We start from the raw sequence: 16,149 nt of genomic DNA on the forward strand, positions 1-16,149 counted from the left end.
CAAATGTTAAGGCAGCACTGCAGGAGGGCTTCAGGACCAGAACCAGGGACACCAAGTCCCAGGAAACTTTCAGTTTCTTGGCTCAGCCAGCTCCGCAAAGTCGGGGACATGCCTCAAGCTTCCAGCCATGCCATCCCAGTTTAGCACTATCAGCAGAAAGGGGACTTCATTCTCTCAAGGTTTTTATAGCAAAAAAGACCTTTAGGTCATTTGCTCACCTCTCAGACCAATTCCTGCTGCTGGGTTATGGGTTATTGTGCTGGCCCAAGCCGGGTCATCTGAATGAACAAGGAGCCAGAATGAAGAACCCCAAGGACCACACAAAGTGTGGTAAAAGGGGATATTGCTACCCAAAATGGGGCAGGAACATGAACTGGACTGAAAGCTGTATCTCACCCTGGCCTTTTCAACCTTGAAGTAGAGGTCTCTGACATTCTGTCAGGAGCTTCAGTGCTCATGAGGGGTCTGCAGGCCTGAGGTCCTGCTTTGGACAACACTGAGTGTAGGCACCTGGGCTGCGCTGGCTTTAGAATTTGCCTGTCTTCTTCAGTTCTTTCTTCTTAAGCTTTTGAAACTAAAGACATGTTCTTTTTATGGGTTCATCTGAGGAACCAACATGGTGCCACGGAAAGAGAACAGTGTGAAGTCAGCCCCCAGATCCTTGCTCTGGTGTTTACCAGCCTGAGACCTTCAGCAAACTACTTAAGTCCTATGAATCTTAGTGTCACCATCTGAAAGATGAAGATGCCCTCTCCCTTACAAGGTTGCTATGAAGAAGAGGAAATTTACATAAAGCGCAGTGGCTGCTCACAGCAGATGTTCAAGTGTTACTGAAGGTGAGGCATCACGACCTTGGAGTCACCTGAAAGGACTGGGATTGTGTCTGACGCTTGAGGTAACAGACCAAGGGCTGTGAGGATGAAAGAACAAGACATGGCCCCTGCTCTCACTTAGAATTTAGCAAGGTAAAAAATTAAAGTGCTGTAGGAGGCAATGAGGAAAAAGTGCTGAGAGTTCAAAGAAATTGCCATGTGCCGGGAACTCTGCCCATATTCACCACCTAGTGTTGCTGTTTAACAGATTTAAGCACCAATTACTGTGGCAGAATAAAAACAACAACAAAAACCAAACAAACAAAAAAACTGCCCAATTTTTGTAATGTATTGGAGAGAACACTTAGGGCATCCTGGCAGAGAGAGGACATGTCTTATATATGCAGGATGCAGGACACCTAGCAACTCTATTTACATCCGTCACCACAATCTTACAATCCTATTTCTGTATTTATATATTTATATAATTAATAAATCCCACTTATTATCTCCATTGTACAATTAAGGAAATAGGTTCAGAGACGCTGAATGGCTTATTCAAGGCTACAGACAGAAATGGCAGAACTGGGAACCAAGCCCTAACTTGGCTCTAAAATTGGAGGCTTTACATTATACTGTTAACTTTTTCTGACAATGGACGATTTAGGTTCAAATTCCAGTTCAATCTATACATGTATGCGTGGCCTGAGATCAATTTGTCCTTCTGCACCTCTGTGCTTCCTCTACAAACCTGACAAGTTGACCAAACAGCTGAGCTTCTGTTCAGTTCTCTAGGATCCTGAGAACTACCCATGCTGTGAGCAATTCTCCCTGGACCATCATTAGCATCACCTGGGAACTTGCTAAGGCTACCCAAGCAGGACCTCCTAATCAAACTCTTAACAAGCTCTCTAGGCGATCCTCATGGAGGTTGGAAAAGCAGATCTTCAGCATTCTAAGGAATGCTGGTATTGTGATACCTCTTTCCCTCCTCAACAAACAAGTCTATGGCTCTCAATACCTTTCTTCCGAGGCCTTTACGGCATCTTAGAAATGTGGAGTTTATACTACAGTATGGGACTGAAAATGTCTACTCTTGCTGCCAAATACTTCATTAAGCTTCACTCCTATCTCCAAAAAAATTAAAGTTACAATCCTCATCAATACTACCCCCATCTTAGCCTTCTTCTAGCTATTTTAAAGTAGGAATTACCTCTCCCTCTTCAGGAGCTTACATGCTTTATCCTTCCATCTCTCGCTCTCCTTTTAGTCATTCAATATTCTATCCATTTTGTTCCAGACCTAATGTCCACTAATCTAACTCCACATTCCACGAACAAATTGTCTCTACTCTGTCCACAAAATGCAAATTGACCCTATAGAACCTCACCGACTTGTTTGAATATGGCAACTATTTAAAAAGGAGTGGGACTGAAGTTGACCTATTATGAACCAGTTTGCAAAAGGCACTAATGGAGAAGTGTATTCCACCTAATAGAACGTAAGTCTCCTTAAGTACCTTAAAAATTACTCTGATTAAAAATTATTTTAGCATGTTAATCCAAGTCCCCAAAAACCCTTTCATTAACAGTAAAACACTATCATTTTTGATTTAATTCACATATGTCATGTCAAAATATAAGATTTTACTGCGTATTAGGGATTAACTTCTTTGCATAATTACTGGTTACATTTTTTTCACTTAAACGAAAAAATGCCATTCTCTAAAGACCAAGGACAATGTTAAGAGAGTACTTGTTCCAGTACTAGGCTCAAGTACATGCAACTCTTCTAACGGTGATGAAATACACAACCCTCTCCTCTCACTGAAGAGCACAGCCTCAGGTAGAAATAAAACAAGTTAAAGATACTGCAAGGTGACATTAAGGGTTTTTTTTTGGTTTTGCAACTTTCAGGGGTCCCCCCCCCCCACGGGGTGTCCTGCTGTCTGCCAGTCCCACACCAGCCACCCTGTTTCATTCCCAAGCTGGCCTATCCCAAGCACTGAGCCCGCCCACTGCAGCCGAGGGGAGAGGCGCCAGCCCTCCCAAGGTCCCAATCTGCTGCCCACCGCCATTAGCTGTCCTAAAGTGAAATCCGAAGACAACTAAAACTAGAAGTAGGCCCAAAGTTGATAAACTCACCAACTGCTGATTCCTGGCTGCATCAGAATCATTTTGGGGAACGTTTGAAGTGTCCTGGGACACCATTTCCCAATTTCCAAAGTGATCAGGGTAGGACCAGAGTTAGTCTCAGGTGTTTCTTGCATACAACAGATTTAGGAACTACTGGCCCAGAGACAAGTTTCATTTTAAAGTTAATCAGAAGTGCCACAGCGTAAGCCCGTTTAAAATTATACACGAGATGAAGACCCAATTCAATAGCTTTTCACCCAGTCACTGAAGCTGACACTTTACACATAGGACTACACAGACAGGTGGAGCAGGAAGAAAAGTAGGTCACTCATAACAGCAATGATGGCAGTGCTCTACCATCTCATTTCCCTGGTCCACCAAGTAGGTTCTAAGTTGATGAATTGACTTTTCAAACAATTAGACTGCATGGGACAACAGAAGTGAGGATGCATCCTGCTTCTTCAAAATCCACAAGGCCCCAAATACTGGTGACACCAGTCCACCTACGGATTGTTTGAACACATCGCTAGTTTCTGTGGGGCTGGAGTTGGGGGAGGAGGGCTATCAGTGATTAATGCTGATCCTGAACCATTAGTTAAAAGGCTGCAAATCTGTAATTTTGAAAAACAGACTCACCCTAATACTTCACTTCATAGATAAGAAAAAACAAGTCTGTAGAGAGATGCCATTTCACTATCTCAAATCTTTTCTGTGACCTTTCATTTACCAAATTCCCACCATGTAATGTCTCCACAAAGGGCTTCCTACCTCAAAGGGCTCCTCTCCAGGCACTGCATTCACTTACTGCAGGCTGGCTTCCACCAAAGGACCTAGAACGCAGCCACCAAACCTGTTGTCTTACAAGCCCTGTTGCCAAAGAAAGTGACTCATATTTTGTCAAGTGCAAACATTCTGACAGTATAGATTAGGTAGATCACCCGTTATACATCCAATAAGCTGGCTCAGGGAACACCTGCTCTAGCCATAGGTAGCAACCATGAGGGAAAATAGTGTATTTCAATTAACAGATAGATACTAAAAGTGATAAAACCACTTTTAGAGACATTTCTCTTGGCTTTAACAAATAATTTAAATTAGGCTGCTTATAGGTAAAAATCACAATGAGCAGCATTACTGAGACAATTCTCAAAGCTAGTGATTTCAGCTAAATAATTATACATTAGAACCATCTAAGAGGGCTGCTAAGAAATTTTAAGCATGTCAAAACTTGCAAATAGTCTTAAAGTCAGACTCGAAAGCCAAGATAAGCAACTCTTGTACAGTTATTCCCTCTGTCCAAGGCATATGAATTCAAATAACTCATAACCTACCTAAAAGTAGGATAGCTCATAAATTTTCTAAACTCTTCTTCCCTGCTGTGGACAGCTCTTCATCTGACTGTAAAATGCAGTAAACTTTGGAATACACTAATGTTAGTTTTATAAGTTACTGAAAGCCTCTATAAATTAAGCATCATTTCTCAAATCTGGGTAGTTTTTTTTCATTCTGAATGTCTAAACACTTAGGTCACAAATTGAAATTCCAGTAGAAAACTATTCATCTTTAGGCAGGTTGTACAGTTAACACATGGCAAGAAACTGACAAAACTTAAAAACATTCAGAGTATCAAATACTTTAAAGCATTACGAACTTTGAACTTAGCACATTTTCCTAAATCTTAATATTTCTAACTACAGGAAAACCAGACTGCTGTAGGGTATGAGATGATTTGAGCTACCTCATTTTTTTTTCTGATTCCTGATATCAATACTAGATTTATAGTTTTATTATAGTAATAGTTGTTACAGTGGGATCTACAAACATATACAGAATTATTATATTTAAATTCATATAGAACAATATTTACATTTTTAAGTTACACTTTGGAAATCAGAAGATGAAGTACAGCTTGTTTTACAACAAAGAATAGAAAAATACAGAGGACAAAAAACAGAGTTAACAATACAACTATCTGTTCTTGACACAACACGTGGAAACTGTCAGAAATCTACATCTTCTTAATGTGATTGTCCAAATCATTAAAATATGGATGATTCAGTGCCATTTTGCCAGAAATTCGTTTGGCAGGATCATAGACTAACATTTTCTGGGGGAGGAAAAAAAGATTAAAAAGGGGTTTTTACTTATTTAAGAACTAAATCATTAAAAAAAAAAATCTCCATAAAGGTTTACTTTTATACTAATAAGCCATAAGCTAATAATTTTTATGAGAAACTGCTAAATAAATATTTCCTTTAGTTTAATACCAAATCACATAAATGTCTTAGACTCTTTACTTCACCCTCTAGCTCTAAAATAATCTATCCCTTTTATCATAGATATCTTGATAAACTTTTTGCTATAAATTATGGTTTAAGACACAAGCATTCACAGATAGTTTTAAAACCAAAACATAAATTTAAGAAAGATATCTTGTTAATTATATTCACTTTGAGAATTAAATGGCCATCTGAGTTATTTACAACATTCTTGAAGTAGTGGCAGTTAACTATAGTGGTTTCTAGTGTACCTTCCAGAAAGTTCCAAATAAAAACAAAACCAGAGTGCAGTGTGTTATAAACATAGTTAAATGAGTCACTAAATGAATTATGGTCAAATAATCTAGTATTAAAGTTAATTTACACATCACCAGAAAAGGTTGAATAAAGTTAAATTTTACCTTAAAGAAATATATATAATCTTAAAGAAAGCCAAATCAACAAGCAGCTAAGAGATCCTTTTACTATCTAGTTACCATTTGAGCTCTTACTATTTATCTAGCACCATATTAAGTGCTTTGTACATTTCACGTTACTTAGTCCTCAGAACAAAAGGTAGGTAGTAGTCCCACGTTACAAATGAGGACACTGAGGCCCAATGAGGTTAAGTTAACTTGCCCAAGTTCATACAACTTAAGAGTGATAAAGCTGAAGTTTGAAACCAAGACTGACTGATGATTTACAGTAGTGATTCTCAGCTGGGAGAGACTGTGCCCCACAGAGGACATTTGGCAATGTGTGGATTCATTTTGGGTTGCCACAAGTGGGAGGAATGTGCTAACGGCATCTGTAGCCCATAGGACTGGGATGCTGTTAAATATCCTACAATGTACAGGACAGCCCCTAGCAGCAAACAACAATCCAGTCCAAGATGTCAGTAGTGGCAAGACTAAGGAACCATGATTGACAGTATGATTTTCATTTTGTTAACTAAAGTAAAATTATTTCTGTTCAAGAACTACAGAAGTTAAAAAGACAGATTGGGCCCAGAATATAGAAGTCCTTTAACATCGAATCAGCAATATTGACATATAAGATATCTGAGCAGCAGTAAAAGATCTTAGACTTCACTCTAAGCACTTGGGAAATTTGAGCTGAGTTATAAACCATGAAATTTATAGGTTGTGAAAAGGGCCCAAGGACCAATTAGAACACGTATATGATAACATAGCAGTAATTCTTTTCCTTTGTTTAGTAGTGTGTCAAAATCTTACTTATTTTCTGGAGCAGGCCTAGGACAATTTACTTTTTATCCTAACAATTTCTTCTGTCTTGTTTTTAAAGAAAACAACTGTTAGTTGGGAACAGCAATGTAATGAGGGGAAAAATTTTAAGAACTACATTAGTCCCTCCCCTAACCTTTCTGATGTGAAAATGAAGCACAAAGTGAGAAATGGGAATTCATGCAGTAATAGCTTTAGTAACTAAAAATATGAAGCAATAAGGAAGACATCTATGCCTAAATTAAAAAGTAGTAAATATTGAGACAAAAAAACTGGAAAGGAAGGCCACTACAAGCCAGCAACTTATAGATGTAGCAACCACGTCCTCTCCTTCAGAGTATTTATAGCTACCTGTCAGATTAAAAACGAATCAACGGGGGGGAGGGTATAGCTCAGTGGTAGAGCGCCTGACACACAAGGTCCTGGGTTCAACCCCCAGTATCTCCATTAAAAATAAATAAACATACAAACCTAATTACCCCCCACTAAAAAATAAATTTAAAAAATTTGGGGTCGGGGTATAGCTCAGTGGTGGAGTGTGAGTGCTTAGCATGCACAACATCCTGGGTTCAATCCCCAATATCGCTATTAAAATAAATAAATAAACTTAAATACCTCCCCCCAAATAAATCAAAAATTTAATAGGAATTTATTAAAAAAAAAGAAAGAACAAAAAAAACAACTAGTGCTAAATTCTCCTCTCAAAACCACTAGTGTTTTTTGGTATCTAAAATGGAATTAGTAATACAATAAACATGACAGATGTAAAAGTTATGTGCCCAGCTCAGTATATGTTGGTTTTCTTCCTGTTTCCTAGGGGAAAGAAACAATTGAGTACATTCAGAATCAATAATGTTAAAGTCATCATCAAGGGCATTCCTTACCGAGAGCAGATCCAGTCCATTTTCATCCAAGTTTTTGACATGGGATGCTAGACTTCCTGGTTTCCATTTGGGAAATGTATTCTTATAGTCCTGTAATGATTCCACTTCTGGCCACACTTCGTTATTGGGAGTGCCCAAAGCTCTAAAGAGCCATAGCAAAACAAAAACTTATGAGTTAAAGCATAAACATAAATCTTGTTATATACATGTTGCCTTTATTAGTTAGTTTAAAAGTTATTGACAGCTGAAGTATAAAACAAATACCTGAAAATTCTGAAGAGTTGATCAATTTCTGAATCCCCATGGAAAAGTGGTTTCTTAGTTGCTAATTCAGCAAATATGGTACCTATGCTCCAAATGTCAACTGGTGTTGAGTAGCGAGCTGACCCCAGCAATACTTCTGGAGATCTATACCAGAGTGTTACTACCTATTACAATGAAAATATTTTACTTTGAATAAATGTGGTACATTAAATTACATAAATGTAAACATTTATTATTATTAGGACTGTTCTTTAGAAGGCTGCATGACTGCCTCTGATAGCATTGTTTAAAAGTCAACTAACCATACAAAATATTGTTAGATGGAAACAAAGATAAAAACGTACCAAGTCTTCTCAAATCATTAAAATGCAAGGATCAAACCTAATTATCCCCCTCCCAAATGCAAGGATCAAAATAATCAAGATAGTCTTCACTTTAAAGAAAAAAGCACATTAATAATGGATTTGGGGGTGACATTGTATAAGTACATGTACTGCTTACATGCTAAAATCATGAGTAAGTCAAACACATTTATTAGTCTAGAGTCAATCTACTATTTTAGCATATCTAATTTATCACAATGGAGATCAACAGCATCTGTTCAAGCCAGTGGAAACCAAATAATCTTTATTTATATAGCCATGGGGAAAAATGATAGAAAGGAATGACTAAAAGAAGAGAAGACATCTGACCAGATGAGCACAATTTTAAGTTTTGATCTGGAGGAAGCAAACGAAGCCTTTGGGCTCAAGGGTAGCAACTCCACAGAAGACAAAGTTTTCCAATACTCCTTAACTATGTCATTCAACATTCCCTTTCCCTCCAGAAATAATATACAAAATGTCATCAATATAACAATGATAAAACTTGATTATATTTAGCAGCTTCTAAATGCATCTGAAACACTAGTTCTTAAACCCAACTTATCTTTTAACTAATCTTATTGTTTCAAGAGAGGATCCAATCAAAAGACAGAAATTTGAATGCACGAAGTTTACTATACAGGATTATTAACTATAACAGAGAATTAGAATAATCAGAGATTGACTAGTGAGAAATAACTAAAAACAATAGCAAGGAAAACCTCTTCTTCCTACAACGTCCCTCTGGCACCCTCTACTTAACATTAAAATTTTTAAACATATTTAAAAGTTTCATATACATTTTCACATAGCAGGCAATGAAGGGTGAGTTTGAAGCAGAGAGGCAATAAATTGATACTGGCACAGAGTGGAAATCTTTTTTGACTTAAAGAATATAGAAAACAATCCAGCAATTATACATAACTCAAAAGCACCAAAAATCATACCTCATGTGTATATACTCTAATAGGTATTCCAAAAGCTCTGGCAAGGCCAAAATCTGCCAGTTTAATTGTTCCTTTATCATCAATCAATAGATTTTGAGGTTTTAAGTCTCTGTGTAGAACTCTTCTAGAGTGACAAAACACAATCCCTTGTAGGATTTGGTACAAATAACTCTGAAAGAAGGAAACAGAAGTTAGAAACTTAACCATACCATGTAATGATTTTCTAAACAATCTTGGTAGGTTTGTTTCAAAGATAAAATAAATTATAACTCTAGGAAATAATTTACCAAAACAGTTGGTTCAGGCCACTTGAGACCACCAGGAAGTATCTGAGGGTCGGAAGTCCATTTACATAAAATATCATGTTTATATACCTAAGCCAAAGATATTCATCTTATGGGCACATCTCTATCTTTATGAACTCATTTATTCTTTTACTTATTTTGGTCCCTAATTCTTAAGTCGTAAGTAAGTTTCCTATATAGAACATTTCTTAAACTTTAGCTTTGTATATTTATAGCAACTCTATTTCTATCTTGAATAAGGTTAGCCTTTTCCATTTCTATCTTTTATCTTTATATATTCATTTCTCCTTTGGAAACATTAGTCAGATTCCCAAACAAAAAACAAAGAATATTTTGACTATATATTTAAATAGATACAATTACCATAAAATGCTGTTTAGCAGTTCAGAGAAGTGTTTTACAAGATACTTATTGCCAAGACAATGTAATTGACATTTGAAGCAACATGGATATTATAGAAATATAAAGTATACATAGTAACAGTACTGACTTATAAAGTTCAAGATTATAAAATACACAAAATCAATCAGTCAGAACAACTGGCTAGGTATTTGGAAAAAAAATTAAGAACCCAAGGTCTTAATCTTGATCTATCCAGAATTAGGACACTCTAAAGGGTGGGGGATGTGGAGGGGAGTAATCTCCTAAAACTACCAGAAAAATAATTGTCATGTATTGTTCTAATATATATGAATTTTGAGTGAGGAAGACTTAAATAAGACACAAAAGCACAAAGTCTAAAAGTCACGTACAAGATTATTAAATTATAAAAATTACTAATGGTATATACAGCATTAACAAGTCAAAAGACAAAAAGAAGGAATAAAATGAAAAATATCAGCATGTTACCAGTAAGAAGATTTTAGAAATCAGTGGAAAAAGATAATATCCTAACAGAATCATCAATGAAGAATATGTACAGGCTGTTTATAAATGGCTAAAACAGTGAAAAAATGTTAAAAGAAATACAAAATGATTATTAATGTCTTTTTCACGTAACAGATTGATATTAAAAGACTGATAAAACCAAGTTTTGACAGTGATGTACTAAAAAAATAACTCACACACCATGGTATTTAAGAGTAACTTGCTGTAATTTTTTTAGAGGGCAACCAGCACTCTATGAAGATTTTAAATGTAAATAAGCATCTTCAATCCTTTGATTCTAGTTGCACAAATTTAGCCTATAAAATTGCATATGAAGATATAAGGATATTCACTGTGGCACTGATCCTAACAGCATGAATGACAATGCTGGAAAACAACCTCGATGTCCATCAGTATGGAACTGCTTTACATACTTACATCAAAAAATTAGAAAGACAGGTAGACCTATGTGGAGAAATGCTTTACACAGAATTGTGGGAAATAATACATATGTATATAATAAATATAAATAATACCACTTTTGTAAAGTTTCTGTATATACACATACAAATTGACATAACACTTAAGTACCTGTAGGATGACTAACAGAACAATGGCTACCTCTGAGAAGTGGTTTGGTAGAGACAGCGTAAGGTAAGAGAATTTAATCACTTCAGTACTTAAAAAAAAACACATACATTTATAATTTAACTGAAATATAATAAATGGCTACAATAAATTAACCCAAACACATTCAGAACTAGAATAAAATAAAACCATTTGCCACCACCATGGTGCCCCAGGCTTTTGCTACTGTTTTATACTATCAGATTGCCAGAGACCAGACTTTCCTGGTTTCCAACGATATAACACTACTTACTACTTTTATGTTATCTCAGGCTCTACTTTTCACTTTACAACTAGAAGCACTATCTAGTAAAATGGGTAACTGTTAACAATCTAATCTACACACTAACTGTGCAGGAGCAAACGAAATATTCTTTTCTTCACTGTTCTACTTTCTAATGCTTTTTCCAAGCATATTCCCATGAAACACAGAGCAGATCCTCTACATACACAGTGGATAAACACTAATAAAATGAGGTTAGATTCTCACCTTAACAAGTGAAGAATCCATGAACTGACCAGGAGGGATAGAGTCCAAATATTTCTTGAGATCCATGGAAAGGAATTCAAAGATGAGATATAACCTGGAATCCTGCATAAGCACATCTTGTAGACTGAAGAATAAAACAATTATACAAAAAAAAATCTAACAAATATTTTTGACCTCTCACAAAATAAAACTATATCCTTAAATTTCACAGTGGCTATCACAAAAAGTAGGGCTATCAGAAATCTTCTATGGTAACACATACATACTATATACTGTTTTGGGAAAGAAGAGATGGTAGTTTCCCTAGTAGCGAAAAACTATGGTACTGATAAGGAATCTATGGGCAGCAATTGGAAATTTAGTCATATTATACAGTTGTTAACTGTCAAACTACTTGCATTCCTGAAGAATATTTCTAGGTTGACTGCTTGTTGCTCAAAGCTTGTCTTTCCATTGAGGTAAATTATAGAAATAAATTTTAAAGTAATATCTGACCTTAAGAGTTGCTCACTATCTCTAGTCCCAGAAAAATACAATTAAATCCTTCTTTGGACTGTTAGGATGACACCCCCAAGACACCAGTCCAGATGCTTAAAAAGAATGAAAAAAACTTCTTCATCTGACGTAGCTACCTGTCCCAGGACTCTGATTAAGGGGTCTTTAAGGACCAGAACTCTCAAAGTGGGAGCAGTGACAAAGCTCTGGCAAAAGGATTTCCTTTCGTCCCTTGACCAGTTTACCCTGATTTTGCAGCCCCCACTACTAACCTCTACGACCATACTCTGTTCCTGCTTTACCAGCCTATTTTTTCCTATGCCCAGCATTCTCAGTTAACAAAAAGAGTAGGGTTCTATTCCTCTCAGCAAAGTTAGACCACAATTAAGCAAATGTAGAAATTTCCACATTGAAATTCATATTTGAAATAGTATGTAGAAAATTCTTTAAATTCAGCTATTATACCATACCTGACTATATTTGGATGACGAAGTTCTTTTAATAGAGATATTTCCCGAATGGCAGTACTAGGAACCCCTTCCTCTTCACTTTCTAGTCTGATTTTCTTCATGGCTACCACTTGACCTGTAGTTTTGTGTCTACCCTTATACACAACTCCATAGGTACCTGAAACAGAGAAGGTAAAAATGTCTGCTGTGTGACACCATTCACACTAAAAAATATTTTTAAAATGGCTGAATCCCATAAGGTGTCACATGATAGAAATGTCTGCTGTGGCCAGAGAGGAGGCATCTTACTCAAAATTATACCCTGTCACTTCCAAAAAACCCGCTGAGGGTAACTACAACCTACTGCATCTGTAGTTAAGAAATAAAATTTGTATAGTCATCACAGGTTTCCCATATTTAAATTACCAGTAATTTTCCAGCACATTTTAGAGAAAAAGGATCATTTGCAAACTGGAATGTCTCGTCAAATTATCCTACTCAACAGCAAGGTAGGCATAAAATACAGTGTAGATTTGTGCTCAGGAAATATTATGAACAGGAGTCACTGTGACACTTTCAGAAAACTTCCTGTAGAGTACTTCACCCATTTCAAATATATAGTCAACAATCCTCATACAGAAAAAAAGGGGGATAATATATTTTACTAAATATTTAAAAAATCGATTCAAGTTTGTATTATCTACTTTATAGCAGAAAGCCTCACACCCAAAAGAACACTGATTCTGAAAAATATTCGATACAGAGAAGTGCTCGGCAGCCCTCCGTCACGAGCGGCTCCCCGCACAAAGGATGGGCCTAAACTCCCACAGTGCGGGGCGCCCAGCTGAGAAGTTATGGAGACTGAAAACCTTTAATCAACAAATGTTTACAGGATGCCTACTCAATGCCAACTAAGGTTCCACATCATGGATACAAGTTATATCCTCTATGATCTAAAAAGACATTTTCTTAAGACAGGAAGGAGTTCAAAGATTAATGTAGCAACACTCAGGTTTTTATAATTCAGAAGAAACCAGAGAACAACTTCGTAATATTTGAAATAATAAAAGTCTGAATGTATTTAAGAAATGAATTGGGTTGTCAAAAAACTCGATGTCAAGGGGGACTACTCTAAATTAGAAGAGATTAAGGAGACATTAACTAATAAATGAAATGCATGACCTTGACTAGAACTTCTGAATATATAAGCAGTGAAGCATGTAATTCTACTGCCCTAACCCCCTACTCTCCAACACACCTATGAGGTATCAACGGTGTTTTCACAATACAAATATTGCTTTAAGCGCTTAGTATTAGAAGAATGTAAGATTATTGGGGGGGGGGGTTTGGTTGGGGAGACATGTCAAAATAATTTCAATTCTCTTGAAATGGGAATATTTTTGTGTTCAGGTTAGTATATAAAGAACATATATATTAATGCACTAACATACTGTAAGATACCTTAAAGTTTGGATTTTAATATTCACGTCTTCATGTCAAGATATCATTAATCATTTAAAAAAAAACTTTCCCAACACTGTAACTCAATTATATTTCAATCAAAAAAAAAACCCTTTTGTATTATTAAACCACTTACCTTCTCCAATTTTCTCTATTTTGGTATAGTCTTCCATAGTTTATCAATGGGTATGGTAAATCCTAAAATGAGAGGAAAAACTGATTTGATTACAAGCTACTAATTCAAAGGGTGGTTTTAAGTTACTAATGAGACAGTAAGTAAACCATTTTTCAGTGCCAAGTGCAGTATTCATTTTTCATTAATATTTATTGTATTAATAAAGGGAAAGAACTCAAGATTCTCCTACCTTAGCTCTTAAGAAACATTGGAAATATCTGTATACCCTATACCAGTTTAACTTGCAACTTCTTCCAAATTAACCCTCAAATTCAGACACCATTTATCCAGCCTTCCCAAACAAAACCCAGATGTTCTTTCTGTAACACTTCTAAGGAGCACCAGTGTGTGCCAGAGTTATACCCAAATATTTTAACAAAGACCACTGTTTGACTGAATTTGTTCAGCTTTGATATTTTTATAAAGATAATTCAAAAGAAACAATTTTTACAGACCTGAGTAAGGAGCTAAAAATGTGGTCACTACTCACCCGCTAAAAAGATTTTTTAAAGCAACAAAAGCTTATCTGTTTCAACTTGCTCAAGTGACAGTTTTAATCTCCTGCTTTTAGGAGTCACATACACAAACATGATAAAAAACTATTAAGGTACTTTTTGCAAGAATAGGAAATAAGCAGGATAAAAGAAAAGGTGCAATTTCACAGATAAAATCTAATTATACCTTACACAATGTCAAGAACAAAGTAAAAAAACCGTATATTTGAGTCACAAAGAATGGCCAAAATAAGCTGAAATGCCAACACCTAGGTACTGAAGACTTCTTGCTAAGTCTAAGCTGTTAAGTTTGCTAATGAAACATTAACTTCAGAAATCCAAAGCCTAACTTTATGATACATCACTGATAAGATCACATGCAAAGGACACTCTGCATAATTGACTCGTAAGTTCTATTTCTCACTTTTGTCTTCAAAATCATTCCAGCAGTAAGTAGAGGTAACTCTTTTTAAATGAACAACTTTGTAATACACTGGCCATGACTGAAATCTTGGCCAATCTTTAAAATGTTTAATTTTACTAGGCAGTGCATAATTAGGTTAATTGTCTTTTCTTCAATGTCCAGATTTAATATGCCTAAAGCACAATAAAATTGTTGACCTCACTTTAAACAAATAACTGAAAACTAACTCAAAGCTAGGTTCATTTACTCTCCCTCCATTTCCCGGTTGTAGCTATTTTAAGTAAAGGATGAGGCTCCAGAATGCCTTCTGGATTCCTCCTCCACTACTTGCGGCAAGATGTAAAATATCAATGGCTCAATCTACACAGAGACCTCCAGGGCTTTAGAAGAAGCAAGACGTGCACATCAGTGGCTTTAGTATTACATAAAAATTGATTAAAGGATTTAAAAACACACATAGCTAACTCTCGGCATTTCTTAGATTTCCACTTTTTGCCTATTGTATATAACAAGCACCAAGCACAAAATAAAAACAGAAAAAAATACAAGTTCCCTCGGGCTCCATGCCTTAGAAGCTCTAGGCGGGCCAGGGTCATGGGCACAGAGGCAAGCCTGAGAAGGCCCCCAAGTTTTCCGGGTAGGCCTGGGATTAGGAACTGGCGCGGGTACCTGGCCCAGCTGTGGTCTTGCTTTCCACCCCGGGAGGCGCGGGCAGGACGCAGCAAGGCCGGGCGGGAGCTGCAGGGCCGAAGACCCAGCCCGACACTCCGCAAGCTCTCGGCGTTGTCGAACCAAGGCACGGACTTGGCTTCAACCACGACCCGAAACCTCCTCGGCCGCCCGCGACCCCAGACTGCACCTCCGAGGCCAGGAAAACGCCACCCCGCCGGACTAACCCCCCCAGGTCTGGGCTCCCCCACGCCTCCCTCTAAAGCCGGGCCCCAGTGTCTCTTACACCCCCAGGCCCCGGTCCCCAGGTGAAGGCCCGGCCTGGCAGCACGCAGACGCCTACTGCCCAGAGCCCAGCCTCCAATTATCTCCCAGTTCTTTAATACTCCCCCTCCGAGGGCCGCGAGCCGGCCCTGCCGAGTCGACGGCCCATAGGCATGACCTTGACCCCAGCAACTCTACCTGGCTTATTTTCCCGCGGCGCAACCAGCTGCAGCTACCTCGTCGCGGTCGCTCTCCCTTAACTTCCAAGCGCCAGCTTTGAAACTAAGTGCGAGCAGTTTCAAACTCACCGCGCTAAAGGGGTCTGGGTCCACCAATCAGGTAGCCCGTAGACTTTCAAAGAAGCCAATCAGAGCCCAGCTGCCCTGGGGCTAGGCCTCCTGGGTGGCTAGAGCGCGAAAGTAGGAGGAAACGGCGGCTAGAGAAAAAGCAGGAGGGCGGGCGCCAACTGAATCTGAGCGCAAGCGCAGTCTTTCTTTCCAGGAAAGCGTCGTCCTACTGTTTC

At 37.6% G+C, this 16,149-nt stretch overlaps 1 protein-coding gene across 1 annotated transcript; it reads right to left on the reverse strand.

Annotated features, from left to right (window-relative positions):
• Nucleotides 1–3,105: 3,105 nt before the first annotated feature.
• On the reverse strand, nucleotides 3,106–15,947 carry CDK1 (cyclin dependent kinase 1). The gene is made up of 8 exons (XM_006209099.3): nucleotides 15,825–15,947; nucleotides 13,737–13,798; nucleotides 12,161–12,317; nucleotides 11,196–11,319; nucleotides 8,907–9,077; nucleotides 7,598–7,761; nucleotides 7,334–7,475; nucleotides 3,106–5,054 (listed from the first exon to the last, which is right to left on the reverse strand). The coding sequence occupies exons 2-8, from the start codon at nucleotides 13,771–13,773 to the stop codon at nucleotides 4,956–4,958; spliced, it is 894 nt and encodes a 297-aa protein (XP_006209161.1). The 5' UTR covers nucleotides 13,774–13,798; nucleotides 15,825–15,947; the 3' UTR covers nucleotides 3,106–4,955.
• Nucleotides 15,948–16,149: the final 202 nt, after the last annotated feature.

This window comes from Vicugna pacos, chromosome 11 (assembly GCF_048564905.1).
Source record: "Vicugna pacos chromosome 11, VicPac4, whole genome shotgun sequence".
NCBI classification, from domain to species: domain Eukaryota; kingdom Metazoa; phylum Chordata; class Mammalia; order Artiodactyla; family Camelidae; genus Vicugna; species Vicugna pacos.

What these genes read in the sequence shown, in the direction of transcription:
- CDK1 (XM_006209099.3), bottom strand. Translation starts at nt 13,773, where the DNA reads ATGGAAGACTATACCAAAATAGAGAAAATTGGAGAAG. An exon ending in TTAGAGTATATACACATGAG is followed by an intron (nt 7,762 to 8,906) that starts GTATGATTTTTG and finishes TCATTGTAATAG; the next exon opens with GTAGTAACACTCTGGTATAG. An exon ending in CAACTCTTCAGAATTTTCAG is followed by an intron (nt 7,476 to 7,597) that starts GTATTTGTTTTA and finishes ATGGCTCTTTAG; the next exon opens with AGCTTTGGGCACTCCCAATA.